The sequence below is a fragment of the Pristiophorus japonicus genome, chromosome 14 (genome assembly GCF_044704955.1).
Source record: "Pristiophorus japonicus isolate sPriJap1 chromosome 14, sPriJap1.hap1, whole genome shotgun sequence".
In the NCBI taxonomy this organism is placed as follows: domain Eukaryota; kingdom Metazoa; phylum Chordata; class Chondrichthyes; family Pristiophoridae; genus Pristiophorus; species Pristiophorus japonicus.
In genome coordinates, this window is record NC_091990.1 from 187,416,700 (window position 1) to 187,435,589 (window position 18,890).

At 44.7% G+C, this 18,890-nt stretch overlaps 1 protein-coding gene across 3 annotated transcripts in view; it reads right to left on the reverse strand.

Annotated features, from left to right (window-relative positions):
• Positions 1-18,890, reverse strand: part of tmem9b (TMEM9 domain family, member B) — a 76,152-nt gene that overhangs the window by 41,222 nt on the left and 16,040 nt on the right. For all 3 annotated transcript variants that reach the window (XM_070899960.1, XM_070899958.1, XM_070899959.1), the window contains exon 3: positions 3,147-3,255. In XM_070899960.1, the coding sequence (XP_070756061.1) occupies positions 3,147-3,255 (109 nt within the window). The remainder of the gene's footprint in view (positions 1-3,146; positions 3,256-18,890) is intronic.

Genomic DNA, 18,890 nt, shown 5'->3' on the forward strand with positions numbered 1-18,890 from the left:
GGGGGGGGAAGAGATTGGGGGGGGGAAGAGATTGGGGGGGGAAGAGATTGGGGGGGGAAGAGATTGGGGGGGGAAGAGATTGGGGGGGGAAGAGATTGGGGGGGGAAGAGATTGGGGGGGAAGAGATTGGGGGGGAAGAGATTGGGGGGAAGAGATTGGGGGGGATTGGGGGGGGGAAGAGATTGAGGGGGGGGGAAGAGATTGGGGGGGGGAAGAGATTGGGGGGGGAAGAGATTGGGGGGGGGAAGAGATTGGGGGGGGAAGAGATTGGGGGGGGAAGAGATTGGGGGGTGGGAGATTGGGGGGGGGAAGAGATTGGGGGGGGGAAAGAGATTGGGGGGGGGAAGAGATTGGGGGGGGGAAAGAGATTGGGGGGGAAGAGATTGGGGGGGAAAGAGATTGGGGGGGGAAAGAGATTGGGGGGGGAAAGAGATTGGGGGGGGAAAGAGATTGGGGGGGGGAAAGAGATTGGGGGGGGAAAGAGATTGGGGGGGGGAAAGAGATTGGGGGGGGGAACGAGATTTGGGGGGGGAACGAGATTGGGGGGGGAAGAGATTGGGGGGGGAAGAGATTGGGGGGGGAAGAGATTGGGGGGGGGGAAGAGATTGGGGGGGGAAGAGATTGGGGGGGGAAGAGATTGGGGGGGGAAGAGATTGGGGGGGGAAGAGATTGGGGGGGGAAGAGATTGGGGGGGGGAAGAGATTGGGGGGGGAAGAGATTGGGGGGGAAGAGATTGGGGGGGAAGAGATTGGGGGGAAGAGATTGGGGGGGAAGAGATTGGGGGGAAGAGATTGGGGGGAAGAGAATTGGGGGGGAAGAGATTGGGGGGGGGAAGAGATTGGGGGGGGGGAAGAGATTGGGGGGGGGGAAGAGATTGGGGGGGGGGAAGAGATTGGGGGGGGGAAGAGATTGGGGGGGAAAGAGATTGGGGGGGAAGAGATTGGGGGGGGAAGAGATTGGGGGGGGGAAGAGATTGGGGGGGGAAGAGATTGGGGGGGAAGAGATTGGGGGGGGAAGAGATTGGGGGGGGGGAAGAGATTGGGAGGGGGGGAAGAGATTGGGGGGGGGGGAAGAGATTGGGGGGGGGGAAGAGATTGGGAGAGAGGGGAGGAGATTGGGGGGGGGGGGGAAGAAGATTGGGGGGATGGGGGGAGGAGATTGGGGGGAGGGGGGGAAGTAGATTGGGGGGAGGAGATTTGGGGGAGGGGGGGAGGAGATTTGGGGGAGGGGGGGAGGAGATTTGGGGGAGGGGGGAGGAGATTTGGGGGAGGGGGGGAGGAGATTGGGGGGAGGGGGGGAGGAGATTGGGGGGAGGGGGGGAGGAGATTGGGGGGAGGGGGGGGAGGAGATTGGGGGGAGGGGGGGGAGGAGATTGGGGGGAGGGGGGGGAGGAGATTGGGGGGAGGGGGGGGGGAGGAGATTGGGGGGAGGAGATTGGGGGGAGGGGGGGTGAGGAGATTGGGGGGAGTGGGGGGAGGAGAAGGGGGAGGGAGGCTGAACGGGCCAGGCCCGAGACTTCGGGCAGGGTCGTCCCCAGCACCAGATTTACAGGTGGCGTTGGGTCGAGTCGGGGGGGTGGTGGGAGGGAGGTCGGTTCGGTTCGGTTGGAGGGGAGAGGGAGGTTAGGTCGGGGGGAGGGAAGTCAGGTCGGATCCAGTCCGGGGGCCGGGGGCGGAGCGGGAGTCGGGTCGGGTCCGGGGGGGGGGGGGGGGGGGGGAAGCGGGAGTCAGGTCGGGTACGGTCCGGGGGCGGGGGGGAATCGGGAGTCAGGTCGGGTCCGGTCCGGAGGCGGGAAGCGGGAGTCGAGTCGGGTCGGGAGGAAGCAGGAGCTGGCCGTGGGAGGAGCCTTAGTCACGCAGCCCCAGTGAGGCCATTCAGCCAGGGCTAGGGGCTGCGTGCTTCGGCCCCTCCCACACAGTTTTGGGCGCCTGGAGCTACTGAACATGTACGCCCATTGTAGTGCGCATGTGCAGAGATCCCGGCACTGTTTTCAGCGCAGGGACCTGGCTCCGCCCCCTACAGCTCCTGCTGCGCTGCACCGAGGGCCAGAGGACCTGCAGGGAGGTGGAGAATCTGGAGGGTTTTTTTTAGGCGCACTTTGTGGCGCGAAAAACATGCGTCCAGGTCGGGACTGCGCCGTTCTCGGTGCGGCTCGAAACTTGGGCCCTATTTCTCTTTCTGTTTCTGACTTCATTTTAATCCACCCATTCTAATTCATCTTCCATCTCAATTTTTAAATCTCACTGGTTAAGGAGTACACTGTCCCACCATTAACTAAAATCTCAGTTGCCCTCGCCACACCGTTATCAGCTCCCATTTCCAGCAAGTTGTGATGCAAAAAATGTTTCCGCTAAAGCATGTAGAAAATGTCTAACTAACGGGTATGCCGTGAGATGCCCTGCTCCACCAAGATCTAGCCCTATTTGCATAGGATATCCAGCACAGAAACAAGCCATTTGGCCCAACTATTCCAGGCCGGCGTTTATGCTCCACTTGAGCATCTTCACTCTTCCTCATCATAGCGAGTTCCACATTCTCACTACACTCTCAGTAAACAAGTTTCTTCTGAATTCCCTATTTGATGTCTTGGTGACTATCTTATATTGATGGCCTCTAGTTATGTTCTTCTCCACAAGTGGAAACATTCTCTTGTTTCTTTGACATCAAATAAACAATACTACGAATTAAGTCGAGGAAACAAATCTGTATGATCTTTTGATACAAAGATATAGTCTGATCTTTAAGTAAAATTAAATGAGAAATTCAAATATTACAGTATTGAACAAAATTTAAATGTTTCTATCAATCATTGCACATTATAATAAAGAATTTCTTGATGTTTACATTGACATTTGGCAACACAAGCATTTCCTGCCTAATCAACAATATACAAGTACCATGGAAACAAGAGATTTTAGTGTAATTATCCCTAATTATTAGGATGTTATTTTAACAGGTTATTATTGGCGATAAATCAATTGCGACATAGTAATATGGGATAATGGAGTGACACGAAGAAGAGAGATATTTCCGTTTATATTTACTACCAGACAATTCCATATATTTTCCCTTTAAGAAGAATGCATTAAACAAAACATGATGCTGAAGGGAAAAAAGCTATTATGCTTAAACTTAAAAAAAAATACCTTAATTGTAGCTGAGCTTCTTTCTTCATATTTGCATTCACATCTCAAGCAGTAAGCTTCAACATCTGGTCCAGCAACTGGCATGGGTTTAACAACATGTAGGCAGTCACTGAAAGAGACAAGATTTCAATTGCTGTCAAATGTCCTAAGGTGCTATAAACTCTCTTCTTGCCCCACTTACATTTACTCCATAGAAACAATACAATGCATGCCAACCTTCAATGACTGATGTACCATGACACCCAGGTCTCATTGCACCCTAATCTGTCACCATTCAGATAATAGTCTGTGTCTCTGTTTTTACCACCAAAGTGGATAACCTCATATTTATCCACATTGTACTTCATCTGCCATGCATTTGCCCACTCACCTAACCTATCCAAGTTACTCTGCATCCTCCTCGCAGCTCACACTGCCACCCAACTTAGTGTCATCCGCAAATTTGGAGATACTACATTTAATCCCCTCGTCTAAATCATTAATGTACAATGTAACCAGCTGGGGCCCCAGCACAGAACCTTGCGGTACCCCACTAGTCACTGCCTGCCATTCTGAAAAGTCCCCATTTACTCCTACTCTTTGCTTCCTGTCTGCCAACCAGTTCTCAATCCATGTCAGCACACTACTCCCAATCCCACGTGCTTTAACTTTGCACATCAATCTCTTGTGTGGGACCTTGTTGAAAGCCTTCCGAAAGTCCAAATACACATCAATTGGTTCTCCCTTGTCCACTCCACTGGAAACCTCCTCAACAAATTCCAGAAAATGTGTCAAGCATGATTTCCCTTTCACAAATCCATGCTGACTTGGACCCATCAGGTCACCTCTTTCCAAATGTGCTGCTATGACATCCTTAATAATTGATTCCATCATTTTACCCACTACCGATGTCAGGCTGACCGGTCTATAATTCCCTGTTTTGTCTCTCCCTCCTTTTTTTTTTAAAAAAAAAGTGGGGTTACATTGGCTACCCTCCACTCCATAGGAACTGATCCAGAGTCTATGGAATGTTGGAAAATGACTGTCAATGCATCCGCTATTTCCAAGGCCACCTCCTTAAGTACTCTGGGATGCAGTCCATCAGGCCCTGGGGATTTATCGGCCTTCAATCCCATCAATTTCCCCAACACAATTTCCCGAATAATAAGGATTTCCCTCAGTTCCTCCTTCTTACTAGATCCTCTGACCCCTTTTATATCCGGAAGGTTGTTTGTGTCCACCTTAGTGAATACCGAACCAAAGTACTTGTTCAATTGGTCTTCCATTTCTTTGTTCCCCATTATGACTTCCCCTGATTCTGACTGCAGGGGACCTATGTTTGTCTTTATTAACCTTTTTTCTCTTTACAGATCTATAGAAGCTTTTGCAGTCCGTCTTAATGTTCCTTGCAAGCTTCCTCTCGTACTCTATTTTCCCTGCCCTAATCAAACCCTTTGTCCTCCTCTGCTGAGTTCTAAATTTCTCCCAGTCCCTGCTATTTCTGGCCAATTTGTATGCCACTTCCTTGGCTTTAATACTATCCCTGATTTCCCTTGATAGCCATGGTTGAGCCACCTTCCCTTTTTTATTTTTACGCCAGACAGGGATGTACAATTGTTGTAGTTCATCCATGCGGTCTCTAAATGTTTGTCATTGCCCATCCACTGTCAACCCCTTAAGTATCATTCGCCAATCTATCTGAGCCAATTCACGCTTCATACCTTCAAAGTTACCCTTCTTTAAGTTCTGGTCCATGGTCTCTGAATTAACTGTTTCATTCTCCATCCTAACGTAGAATTCCACCATATTATGGTCACTCTTCCCCAAGGGGCCTCGCACAACGAGATTGCTAATTAATTCTCTCTTATTAGACAACACCCAGTCTAAGATGGCCTCCCCCCTAGTTGGTTCCTCGACATAATGGTCTAGAAAACCATCCCTTATGCACTCCAGGAAATCCTCTTCCACCGTATTGCTTCCAGTTTGGTTAGCCCAATCTATGTGCATATTAAAGTCACCCATTATAACTGCTGCACCTTTATTGCATGCACCCCTAATTTCCTGTTTGATGCCGTCCCCAACATCACTACTACTGTTTGGAGGTCTGTACACAACTCCCACTAACATTTTTTGCCCTTTGGTGTTCTGCAGCTCTACCCATATAGATTCCACATCATCCAAGCTAATGTCCTTCCTAACTATTGCATTAATCTCCTCTTTAACCAGCAATGCTACCCCACCTCCTTTTCCTTTTATTCTATCCTTCCTGAATGTTGAATACCCTTGGATGTTGAGTTCCCAGCCCTGATCATCCTGGAGCCACATCTCTGTCATCCCAATCACATCATATCTGTTAACATCTATTTGCACAGTTAATTGATCTTTATTACAGATACTCCTTGCATTAAGACACAAAGCCTTCAGGGCTTGTTTTTTTAACACCCTTTGTCTTTTTAGAATTATGATGTAGTGTGGCCCTTTTGTCTCTTGCCTTTGTTTACTCGGCCTTCCACTATTGCTTTTTACCTTTCTACCATCTGTTTCTGACTCCATCTTACTTCGCCCTGTCGCGCTGCATAGGTTCCCATCCCCTTGACATATTAGTTTAAAACACTCCCGAACTGCATTAGCAAATGTTACCCCCAGGACATCAGTTCCAGTCCTGCCCAAGTGCAAACCGTCCCTTTTGTACAGGTCCCACTTCCCCCAGAATTGGTTTCAATGTCCCAGGAATTTGAATCCCTCTCTCTTGCACCACTGCTCAAGCCACGTATTTATTCTAACTATCCTGCTCCCTCTACTCTGATTAGCACGTGGCACTGGTAGCAATCCAGAGATTACTACCTTTGAGGTCCTACGTTTTAATTTAACTCCTAGCTTCCTAAATTCAGCTTGGAGGACCTCTTCCTGCTTCTTACCTATATCGTTGGTACCTACATGTACCACGACAACTGGCTGTTTACCCTCCCTCTCCAGAATGCTCTGCAGCCGCTCCGAGACATCCTTGACCCTTGCACCAGGGAGGCAACATACCATCCTGCGGCCGCAGAAACTCCCATCTATTCTCCTTACAATAGAGTCCCCTATCATTATAGCTCTCCCACTCTTTTTCTCGCCCTTCTGTGCAGCAGAGCCACCCATGGTGCCATGAACCTGGCTGCTGGTGCCTTCCCCTGGTAAGTCATCTCCCCCAACAGTATCCAAAACGGTATATTTGTTTTGGAGGGAGATGACCGCAGGGGACTCCTGCACTACCTTCCTGCTCTTGCCTTGTCTTGTCTTTTGGTCACTCATTCACTATCTGTCCTAACCTTTACCTGCGGTGTGACCAACTCACTAAATGTGCTATCCACAACATTCTCAGCATCACGCATGCTCCAGAGTGAGTCCATCCGCAGCTCCAGTGCCGTCATGCGGTCTGTCAGGAGCTGCAGCTGGACACACTTCCCGCAGACATAGTAGTCAGGGACACAACACCAAGGTTGCAAATGAAGAAATAAGAACACCGAGAAGAATACTCCTTGCTCCATAGAAAGGTACTGATAAAAAAAATCTTCAAAGCTTTTCTAAGTGGTAACAAGTGTTGGGGAGTACAGGGAAGAAAAGAGAGAGATACTGGCAAAATTATAGCTGACATTTCATAACAAACTTAAGGGGCTGAATGGTCCACTCCTGTTCCTATTCCTGAATACAGCGAGAGAGGGGAGGAGGGGTGGGCAGGTAAAGAGTTTGCATCCTAATATAGATGCGTACACATTATTCTTTTCACAGTATAGTATTCATACTCATACAATTACAGATCAGAATTGGCACAACATTCTGGTTTGTTCAATTTTATGCATTACCCTTAGAAATGAATTGCTTGCAAATGTGGGAATTTTTCTGTTGCACATTCCTTAAGAAGCAAACAAAAAATGCTTCAAGATAAAGCCTTAAAGTCTTCAATTGTACAACATATTATTATTAGATTTTTCTTCCCCAATGAAACCTGCCATTTCTGATCTCCTGTGGCAGCACTGAGCTTCTCAGTTGACATCAGCAAGCAGCTTCATGTGGAGGAGCACAAATCAGCATTCTTTCCATCCAAGATGCCAAGTCTGAAGCACACAAGCCACAAAATATTAGTACAGGTACTGGCGAAGTACTCCTAACCACCTGTCCTGCACTGACTGCAAACATGAAAATGATGCCAATCTACATAATGTCTTTTGAAGCTGTTTGCCGGTTGCCACCTGAACAGCTCGTTAGGTGCTAAGACCTGAAATGGCTCTTTGAAACAGCTCTGTGACAACAGTTAATTTGCATGCCCAGTAGGAAAGCTGCAAAGGATAAAGTGAGCACATTTGCCCTGATTTTCTCTTCCAGGCTATAAACTTCTAATATCTCCCATCATATAGTTCTATAATAACTTCACGGTAGGGCGGGCAATAATCAAGGGAATAATGGAGGCATGTGAAAAAGGAACGGCAATAATCATGGGGGATTTTAACCTACATATCGATTGGTCAAATCAAATCGCACGGGGTAGCCTGGAGGAGGAATTCATAGAATGCATACGGGATTGTTTCTTCGAACAGTATGTTACAGAACCTACAAGGGAGCAAGCTATCTTAGATCTGGTCCTGTGTAATGAGACAGGAATAAAAAACCTAGTAAAAGATCCTCTCGGAATGAGAGATCACAGTATGGTTGAATTTGTAATACAGATTGAGGGTGAGGAAGTAGTGTCTCAAACGAGCATACTATGCTTAAACAAAGGGGACTACAGTGGGATGAGGGTAGAGTTGGCTAAAGTAGACTGGAAACACAGACTAAACGGTGGCACAATTGAGGAACAGTGGAGGACTTTTAAGGAGCTCTTTCATAGTGCTCAACAAAAATATATTCCAGTGAACAAGAAGGGCAGTAAGAGAAGGGATAACCAGCCGTGGATAACCAAGGAAATAAAGGAGAGTATCAAATTAAAAACCAATGCGTATAAGGTGGCCAAGGTTAGTGGGAAACTAGAAGATTGGGAAAATTTTAAACAACAGCAAAGAATGACTAAGAAAGCAAGAAAGGAAAGATTACGAAGGTAAACTTGCGCAAAACATAAAAACAGATAGTAAAAGCTTTTACAGATATATAAAACGGAAAAGAGTGATTAAAGTAAATGTTGGTCCCTTAGAAGATGAGAAGGGGGATTTAATAATGGGAAATGTGGAAATGGCTGAGACCTTAAATAATTATTTTGCTTCGGTCTTCACAGTGAGAGACACAAAAACCATGCCAAAAATTGCTGGTCACAGGAATGTGGGAAGGGAGGACCTTGAGACAATCACTATCACTAGGGGGGTAGTGCTGGACAGGCTAATGGGACTCAAGGTAGACAAGTCCCCTGGTCCTGATGAAATGCATCCCAGGGTATTAAAAGAGATGGCGGAAGTTATAGCAGATGCATTCGTTATAATCTACCAAAATTCTCTGGACTCTGGGGAGGTACCAGCGGATTGGAAAGCAGCTAATGTAACGCCTCTGTTTAAAAAAGGGGGCAGACAAAAGGCAGGTAACTATAGGCCGGTTAAGTTTAACATCTGTAGTGGGGAAAATACTTGAAACTATCATTAAGGAAGAACTAGCGGGACATCTAGATAGGAATAGTGCAATCAAGCAGACGCAACATGGATTCATGAAGGGGAAATCATGTTTAACTAATTTACTAGAATTCTTTGAGGATATAACGAGCATGGTGGATAGAGGTGTACCGATGGATGTGGTGTATTTAGATTTCCAAAAGGCATTCGATAAGGTGCCACACAAAAGGTTACTGCAGAAGATAAAGGTACGCGGAGTCAGAGGAAATGTATTAGCATGGATAGAGAATTGGCTGGCTAAATGAAAGCAGAGTCGAGATAAATGGTCCTTTTCGGGTTGGAAATCGGTGGTTAGTGGTGTGCCACAGGGATCGGTGCTGGGACCACAACTGTTTACAATATACATAGATGACCTGGAAGAGGGGACAGAGTGTAGTGTAACAAAATTTGCAGATGACACAAAGATTAGTGGGAAAGCGGGTTGTGGAGAGGACACAGAGAGGCTACAAAGAGATTTAGATAGGTTAAGCGAATGGGCTAAGGTTTGGCAGATGGAATACAATGTCGGAAAGTGTGAGGTCATCCACCTTGGGAAAAAAAAAACAGTAAAAGGGAATATTATTTGAATGGGGAGAAATTACAACATGCTGCGGTGCAGAGGGACCTGGGGGTCCTTGTGCATGAATCCCAAAAAGTTAGTTTGCAGGTGCAGCAGGTAATCAGGAAGGCGAATGGAATGTTGGCCTTCATTGCGAGAGGGATGGAGTACAAAAGCAGGGAGGTCCTGCTGCAACTGTATAGGGTATTGGTAAGGCCGCACCTGGAGTACTGCGTGCAGTTTTGGTCACCTAACTTAAGGAAGGATATACTAGCTTTGGAGGGAGTACAGAGGCGATTCACTCGGCTGATTCCGGAGATGAGTGGGTTACCTTATGATGATAGATTGAGTCGACTGGGTCTTTACTCGTTGGAGTTCAGAAGGATGAGGGGTGATCTTATAGAAACATTTAAAATAATGAAAGGGATAGACAAGATAGAGGCAGAGAGGTTGTTTCCACTGGTCAGGGAGTCTCGAACTAGGGGTTACGGGGAGCAGGCGGGTAAGTGGAGCTGAGTCCACGGCCAGATCAGCCATGATCTTGTTGAATGACGGAGCAGGCTCGAGGGGCTAGATGGCCTACTCCTGTTCCTAATTCTTATGTTCTTATAAATATATTAAGAGTAAGAGGGTAACGAAAGAAAGGGTAGGGCCTATTAGAGACCATGAGGGTAATCCTTGTGTGGAGGCGGAAGATGTTGGCAGGGTTCTTAACGAATACTTTGCATCCGTTTTCACAAAGGAAAGAGGTAATGCAGATACTGCTATCGAGGAGGAGTATGATGTTCTGGATGAAATAAATACATTGAGAGAGGAAGTATTAAGAGGTTTAGCAGCTTTGAAAGTAGATAAGTCCCCAGGCCCAGATGAAATGCATCCCAGGCTGTTAAACGAAATGAAGGAGGAAATAGCAGAGGCCTTGACCATCATTTTCCCATCCTCTTTCGATCTGGGCATGGTGCCGGAGGATTGGAGGACTACTAATGTAATACCCTTGTTTAAGGAGGGAGAAAGGGATAGGCCGAGTAATTACAGGCCTGTCAGCCTCACCTCAGTGGTGGGAACATTATTGGAAAAAATCCTGAAAGACAGGATAAATCTGCATTTGGAAAGGCAAAGATTAATTAGGGACAGTCAGCACGGATTTGTTAAGAGAAGATTGTGTTTGACTAACCTGATTGAATTTTTTGAGGAGTTAACCAAGAGGGTCGATGAGGGCGTACGATGTAGTATATATGGACTTTAGCAAGGCTTTTGATAAGGTCCCACATGGTAGACTGGTCATGAGGTTTAAAGCCCATGGGATACAGGACAAAGTGTCAAGTTGGATCCAAAATTGGCTTGGAGGTAGGAAGCAAAGGATAATGATTGATGGATGTTTTTGTGACTCGAAAGATGTTTCCAGTGGAGTTCCGCAGGGCTCAGTACTGGCTCCCTTGCTTTTTGTGGTATATATCAACGATTTAAATTTGAATATAGGGAGTATGATTAAGAAGTTTGCAGATGATACTAAAATTGGCTGTGTGGTTGATAATGAAGAGGAAAGTCATGGGCTGCAGGAGGATATCAATCAACTGGTCAGGTGGGCAGAGCAGTGGCAAATGGAATTTAATTCAGAGAAGTGTGAGGTGATGCACTTTGGGAAGGCTAATAAGGAAAGGGTATACACATTAAGCAGTAGGCCACTTAATAGTGTAGATGAACAAAGGGACCTTGGAGTACTTGTCCACAGATCCCTGAAAGTAGCAGGCCAGGTAGTTAAGAAGGCATACGGAACGCTTGCCTTTATTGGCCAATGCATAGAATATAAGCAGGGAGGTTATGCTTAAATTGTATAATACTTTGGTTAGGCCACAGCTGGAGTACTGCGTGCAGTTCTGGTTGCCATATTATAGGAAGGATGTGTTGCACTTGAGAGGGTGCAAAGATTTACTAGGATGCTGCCTAGAATGGAGAATCTTAGTTACGAGGACAGATTGGGTTTATTCTCATTGGAACAGAGGAGGTTGAGAGGAGACCTCATCGAAGTGTACAAAATATTGAGGGATCTGGACATAGTGGATAGTAAGGGTCTATTTCCATTGGTGGAAGGGTCTATTATGAGGGGGCATAGTTTTAAGGTGTTTGGTGGAAGATTTAAGAGGGGATTTGAGGGGGGGGCTTTTTTTTTTTACGCAGAGGGTTGTGGGGATCTGGAACTCGCTGCCTGGAAGAGTGGTGGATGCAGAAACGCTCACCACTTTTAAGAGATGGTTGGATGGGCACTTAAAGTGCAGTAATCGGCAGGGTTACGGACCTGGAACTGAAATTGGGATTAGACTGGATGACCTTTTGCTGGACAGCGCAGATATAATGGTAAGTACTGCAGGGAATAGAATACGGTCAGGGTGATCTTCTGGACTAGTGTCGATCGCCTGGATGGGTCGGAGAGGAATTTTCCCAGATTTATTTCTCCCTAAGTTGGCCTGGGTTTTAAAATCTGGTTTTTGCCTCTCCCAGAAGATCACATGGCTCCAGTTGGGGTGGAGTGTAGATGTTTTCAGTATAAGGGGTGTCGCAGTTGTGTGAGGCAGACTGGTTGGGCTGGGTGCTCTTTGCCTTTCCGTCATTGTTCATAGGTTTATATGTAACCTTTAGGGCTGCTGACCAAGGGGCCGGGCGGCTCTTTGTCGGCCGGTGCAGACATGATGGGCCGAAATGGCCTCCTTCTGCGCTGTAAATTTCTATGCTTCTATATAGAAATTTGACAAGAAGGCACTAGCAAGAGAGGGGAGGGGGGTGAGCGGGTAGAGTGTGTATCCTCATATAGATGCGTACACATTATCCTTTTCACAGTATAGTATTCATACTCATACAATCGACTACATTTACGTCCATTCATGTGTGAAGTGGTAATTAGCATTACTCAGTCGTCCAGCTGCAAGCAACAGCATCATCTAATGGTCATAGCTACAAACAAGTTTTGCACAAAAATAAAGCATGTGTTAAATTTTCACCTGCAAGGACGTTACTAAAGTACAACGGACCCATAGTCAAAAAATATCTTCCAACACATTCACTGCTTCAGAAATCTGATCAGCAGAGAGCACAAATACTGCATTTTTGGAACACAAACGTTAAGTGATGGAACAAACAAAGACTAAAAACTTTTGTTAACGACTCTCCCAGTTCCCATCTAATGGCCCTATTAAAAATTCTGGCCAGCCATAGATACCTGCTCAAGTTTACTGATATCGGTTTAAGCATCTTATTTGATACTTATACAATAGCATAACCCTGGGGTGTAACCATACCACCTCCTTGTAACCTGAAATTGAAAATACAAGCTCTTGCAGTTATTGATAAATGGAATCGTAGGAGTGTGAACATTTAGGTAATGACTTTGGAGAGTCCTACGAGGCTCCGGCTGACAAAACAAACGGTTGCAGGATTATATTTTGTTAAATTATTGATCTGTCATTGTAGCCTGTTTGTTAATCATTAAGATTTTAATTAGAACTCTGTCTAAATGTCCGATCAAGGAGGAGAGGAAGTGATGCCTCTCCAAAGAGGGGGGGGGGGGAAGCAAAGAGGGAGTTACAGAAATGGGGGAACAGGAGAGAATAAATTGTGAAACATCTGCTGATGTATAGGACAGTTTAAGAGCCATTTTCTCAAATAATAGAGTTGCTTCTGGTTCCATTTACTTGGATTAATGATCAAACTATTAAAATTATTTTAACCATGTGCTTTTGAATTGTATGATATCAAAGGTAAAGTTAAATCCTCAATTAAAAATAGAAAATGCAAAAGGTATTCAACTGGTCAGGCAACATTTCTGGAGAGAGAAACGGAGTTAACTTTTCAGGTCGATGAAGCCTTAACAAAACTGGAAGATGTTGAAGACTAACAATTTTTAGCAAATAGAAGAGCAGAACTTCAAGGTGGACATTCCTGGAAGTGGCAGTGAATTAAACACAAACGAAAGCAAAATACTGCAGGACACTGGATATCTAAAATACTAAGGAATGTCAATATTCCAAGAGAAAGTCTTGTAGCTGTTTTTAAATCTGAGTATTCATATTATTTTAGTTCATATATTTCTGATGTTTCAGAGCTTCACCTTGCATCACAGTACCCCTGAAGCTGCTTGTTACTTGTACTGGATGGGATGGGTTTGCGGGCACACGAGGACTGAAGTATTGCTATTTGTGATGTTAGCTGCACAAATGAAAGGGCTTGTTTTGTTTGCATGAACACTGAGATAAGAACCATTGCAAGGCTTTAATATTCCAGTTTGTTTTCTTTTCCTTCTCCCTTTTCTGAAGGCAGCAATTTATTCCAGATCTATGATTCTTTGGATGCTGGTAGTCCTCGAGGTGAATAACGTGCCATTGTTTGAGAGTCTAGCTAGTGAGTTTATCTTTTTTTTTGGGGGGGGGGGGGGGGGGGGAAAGAGATGGAGAGAGAGAGCGAGAGAGAGAGAGCGAGCGAGAGAGCGGAAAAGAGGAGCAAAGATGCTGTATATCCATGGGTGCATCACAGCAGAGGTGAATGCTATTCTCAGCACTGCATAGTGCGACATATTGGTCCTGTAATATGCTGTGTCACTGAGAAATCCTACCGCAGAAAAGAATTCACTAAATTATACCAAACTAATACACAGGGGATAGTGAATTTTGGGTCCAGAGTGTGTTAATAAATGGATTCAAACATATCCTAATTAGTCCATTTAGCCGTTAAATGTTAGCTTATAATGGGTCTCAGTACTGAGATCAGGGCTATTACAAGCTTGGAAATGTTAAATTAGATAAAATAACAAGGCTGATTTTAAACAAAACTATTACATAAAAATATTAAGCAGCAGGCTAGTGAGTAGGAGTTTGATGGACCAATGAATAATTTCAGCATTCATGAATGCTTACTGCATTTTGCGTCCTCATTGTAAAAAGCTTCAAGTAGGATGTACAAACAACATGTCATGCTGGTCTGTGCTGTGTTGGTTCTTCTCAGCCAGGGAATCAGTTGGGTCGCTCAAGTTAGCCCTGCTACTCAAAGGCTTGTCCAGTAGGGGAAAAAGTGGAAACTGCCAGTATTACTGGTCCTGATTGGAAACCAGTGCAACAACTAGTTGCATTCATATAGCGCGTTTAATGTAGTAAAACATTCCAAGGTGCTTCACAGGAGTATTATAAAGAGATAGCTTTTATGGAGAGTTTTAAAGGAGGAAATAGAGGTAGAGAAGCGGAAAGGTTTAGGGACGGAATTCCAGAGCTTGGGGCCTAGGCAACAGAAGGCACGGCCACCCATGGTTGAGTGATTATAATTAGGGATGCTCAAGAGGGCAGAATTAGAGGAGCGCAGATATCTTGAGGAGATTACAGAGATAGGGAGGGGAGAGGACATGGAGGGATTTGAATACAAGGATGAGAATTTTGAAATTGAGTCATTGCTTAACTGGGAGCCAATGTAGGTCAGCGAGCACAGAGGTGATGGGTGAACGAGACTTGGTGCAAGTTAGGACATGGGCAGCCGAGTTTTGGATCAACTCTACTTTACATAGGGAGGCCAGCCAAGAATGCGTTGGAAGAGTAAAGTCTAGAGGTAACATGGATGAAGGTTTCAGCAGCGGATGACCAGTTTTGGTCTCCTTATTTAAAGGAAGGATATACTTGCATTGGAGGCAGTTCAGAGAAGGTTCACTAGGTTGATTCCTGAGATGAAGAGGTTGTCTTATGGAGAAAGGTTGAGCAGTTTGGACCTATACTCATTGAAGTTTAGAAGAATGAGGGGTGATTTTATTGAAACATAAGATTATGAGGGGGCTTGACAGGGTAGATGCAGATAGGATGGTTCCCCTGGTGGGGAAATCTAGAACTAGGGGGCATCTAGAATTAAGGGCATAGTTTCAAAATACGGGGTCACCCATTTAAAACGGAGATGAGGTGGAATTTCTTCTCTCAGAGGGTCGTGAATCTGTGGAATTCTCTACCCCGCAGAGCTGTGGAGTCTGAGTCATTGAATATATTTAAGGTGGAAATAGACAGATTTTTGAATGATAAGGGAATCAAGGGTTATGGGGAGCGGACAGGGAAGTGAAGTTGAGGCCAAGATCAGATCAGCCATGATCTTATTGAATGGCGGAGCAGACTCGTGGAGGCCAGATGGCCCACTCCTGCTCCTAGTTCTTATGTCCTTATAATGTCTTCCACATGTGTACTTCTCTAATCTCTCTGAAGGTGGACATTTGACAGGACAAGGTTTGATACAAATCTTTATGCTGCTTTATTTCAATGAGAGTGAATATATGGAGCAACTGTTATCAGATGAACTTAGTTCAATCAGTACAACATAACTTCATGCAATAATATAAAAATAATGAACATGCGAAACCTCCCGACATCCGTGGGTCATCTTGCCCGACTGCAACAAACTAATTCCTAACTTTTCTTGCATTGTATCCATTGTGCAGCCTTTCACTGAGCTTCACAACTTTGTTTCAACAACCTGGCTGTGTTTTATCTCGCTGCTCAAAAGTAAAAATAGGATCTTAGACTTTCCAATACAATGGATGCGAGATATTCTTGCACTCTATAGATAAATAGCACCAAAGCTAGCTCAATAGCATCTTAATTACCTATCATTTCGGGACCTTTTTTTAATATATATTTTTTTTTATTCGTTCATGGGATGTGGGCGTCACTGGCAAGGCCAGCATTTATTGCACATCCCTAACTGCCCTCGAGAAGGTGGTGGTGAACCGCCTTCCTGAACCGCTGCAATCCATGTGGTGAAGGTACTCCCACAGTGCTGTTAGGGAGGGAGTTCCAGGATTTTGACCCAGTGACGATGAAGGAACGGTGATATATTTCCAAGTCAGGAAGGTGTGTAACTTGGAGGGGAATTTGCAGGTGATGGTGTTACCATGCACCTACTGCCCTTGTCCTTCTAGGTGGTAGAGTTTGTGGGTTTCGAAGGTGCTACCGAAGAAGCCTTGACGAGTTGCTGCAGTACATCTTGTAAATGTACACACTACAGCCACGGTTCGCCAGTGGTGGAGGAAATTAATGTTTAAGGTGATGGATGGGGTACCAATCAAGCGGGCTGCTTTATCCTAGATGGTGTTGAGCTTAGAGTGTTGTTGGAGCTGCACTCATCCAGGCAAGTGGAGAGTATTGCATTACACTCCTGATTTGTGCCTTGTAGATGGTGGAAAGGCTTTGGGGAATCAGGAGGAGTCACATGCCGCAGAACACCCAGCCTCTAACCTGCTCGTCGCCACAGTAGTCATGCGACTGGTTCAGTTAAGTTTCTGATCAATGGTGACCCCCAGGAAGTTGATGGTGGGGAATTTGGCGATGGTAATGTCATTGAATGTCAAGGGGCATTGGTTAGACTCTCACTTATTAGAGATAGTCTTTGCCTGGCACTTGTGTGGCGTGAATGTTATTTGCCACGTATCAGTCCAAGCCTGAATGTCGTCTAGGTTTTGCTGCATGCGGGCATGGACTGCTTCATTATCTGAGGAATTGCGAAAATCAAGAAGTAGAATCAGTTTGGGTGGAGCCAAGAAACAGCAAGGGGCAGAAAACATTGGTGGGAGCTGTTTATAGGCCCCCAAACAGTAGTTGTAATGTAGGGCACAGTATAAATCAGGAAATTAGATACGTATGTAATAAGGGTAATACGGTAATCATGGGGGACTTTAATTTACATATAGACTGGGCCAACCAAATTTGTAATAATAGTGTGGAGTACCGCAAGGATCAGTGCTTGGACTTCAGCTATTTCTAGATCAGTATGTTGAGGAACCAACTAGGGAACAGGCTATTTTAGATCTAGTATTTTTCAATGAGAAAGGGTTAGTTAATAGATAACCTAGTGTTAAAGGGATCTTTAGGGAAGAGTGACCATAATATGATAGAATTTTATATTGAGTTTGAAACTGATTTAGTAAAGTCCGAAACTAGGGTTTTAAATTCAAGCAAAGCAAACTACATAGGTATGAGGGGCGAGTTGGCTAAGGTAGATTGGGAAACTACATTAAAAGGTACGACGGCAGATAAGCAATGGCTAGTATTTAAAGAATTAATACATATTTTACAACAAATATACATTCCTTTAAGGCGCAAAAATCCCGCAGGAAAAGTGGTCCAACCGTGACTAACAAGAGAAGTGAAAGATAGTATTAGATCAAAGGAACAAGCTTATAATGTTGCCAAAAAGAGTAGTAAGCCTGAGGATTGGTGGGATTTTAGAATTCAGCAAAGGACGACCAAGAAATTGATAAGGAAAGAGAAAATAGAATACGAGAGTAAATTAGCAAGAGACATAAAAACAGATTGTAAATGTTTCTATAGGTATGTAAATAGGAAGAGATTCATGAAAATAAATGTGGGCCCATTAGAGGCAGAGATAGGAGCAATTATAATGGGCAATAAGGAAATGGCAGAGACATTAAACAAAGACTTTGTATCGGTTTTCATAGTAGAAGACACAAAAAACATTCTGGAAATAATGGGGAACCAAGAGTCTATAGAGAATGAGGAACTTAAAGAAATCAATATAAGACATAGTACTGGAGCAATTAATGGGACCTTATGACTTACATCTGAATGTTTTAAAAGAGGTAGCTGCAGACATAGTGGATGCACTGGGATTAATCTTCCAGAATTCCCTAGATTCTAGAACAGTTCCCAAGGATTGGAAGGTAACAAACATAAGCCTGCTATTTAAGAAAGGAGGATGAGAAAAAAACGTGAAACTATAAGCTAGTTAGCCTGACTTCAATAGTAGACAAAATGCTAGAATCTATTATTAGGGATGTGGTACTAAGGCACTTAGAAAATTGTTATATGGTTAAGCAGAGTCAACATGGTTTTATGAAAGGGAAATCATGTTTGACAAATCTGTTAAAGTTTTTTGAAGATGTAATTAGTAACATGGATAAGGGGGAACCAGTAGATGTAGTGTATTTGGATTTTCAAAAGCATTCAATAAGGTGCCACACAAGAGGTTATTAGGACTCATGGGATTGGGGGTAATATATTGGCATGGACTGAAGGTACCGCAAGGATCAGTGCTTGGACCTCAGCTATTTACAATCTATATTAAATGACTTAGATGAAAGGACAGAGTGTAACGTATCCAAGTTTGCTGATGATACAAAGTTAGATGGAAAAGTAAGCTGTGAGGAGGATGCAAAGAGGCTGCAGAGAGATATAGACAGGTTGACTGAGTGGGCAAGAACATGCAATACAACGCAAGGAAATATGAAGTTATCCACTTTGGTAGGAAAAACAAAAAAGCAGAACATTTTTTGAATGATGAGAAACTAGGAAATGTTTGCATTCAAAGGGACCTGGTGTCCTTGTACATGAATCACAGAAAGTTAACAAGCAGGTACAGCAAGCAATTAGGAAAACAAATGGTATGTTAGCTTTTGTTACAAAGGGATTAGAGTACAAGAGTAAAGAAGTCTTACTACAATTATACAGAGCATTTGGTGAGGCCACATCTGGAGTACTGCGTACAGTTCTGGTCTCCTTACCCAAGGAAAGACATACTTGCCTTAGTGGGAGTGCAACGAAGATTCACTAGACTGGTTCCTGGGAT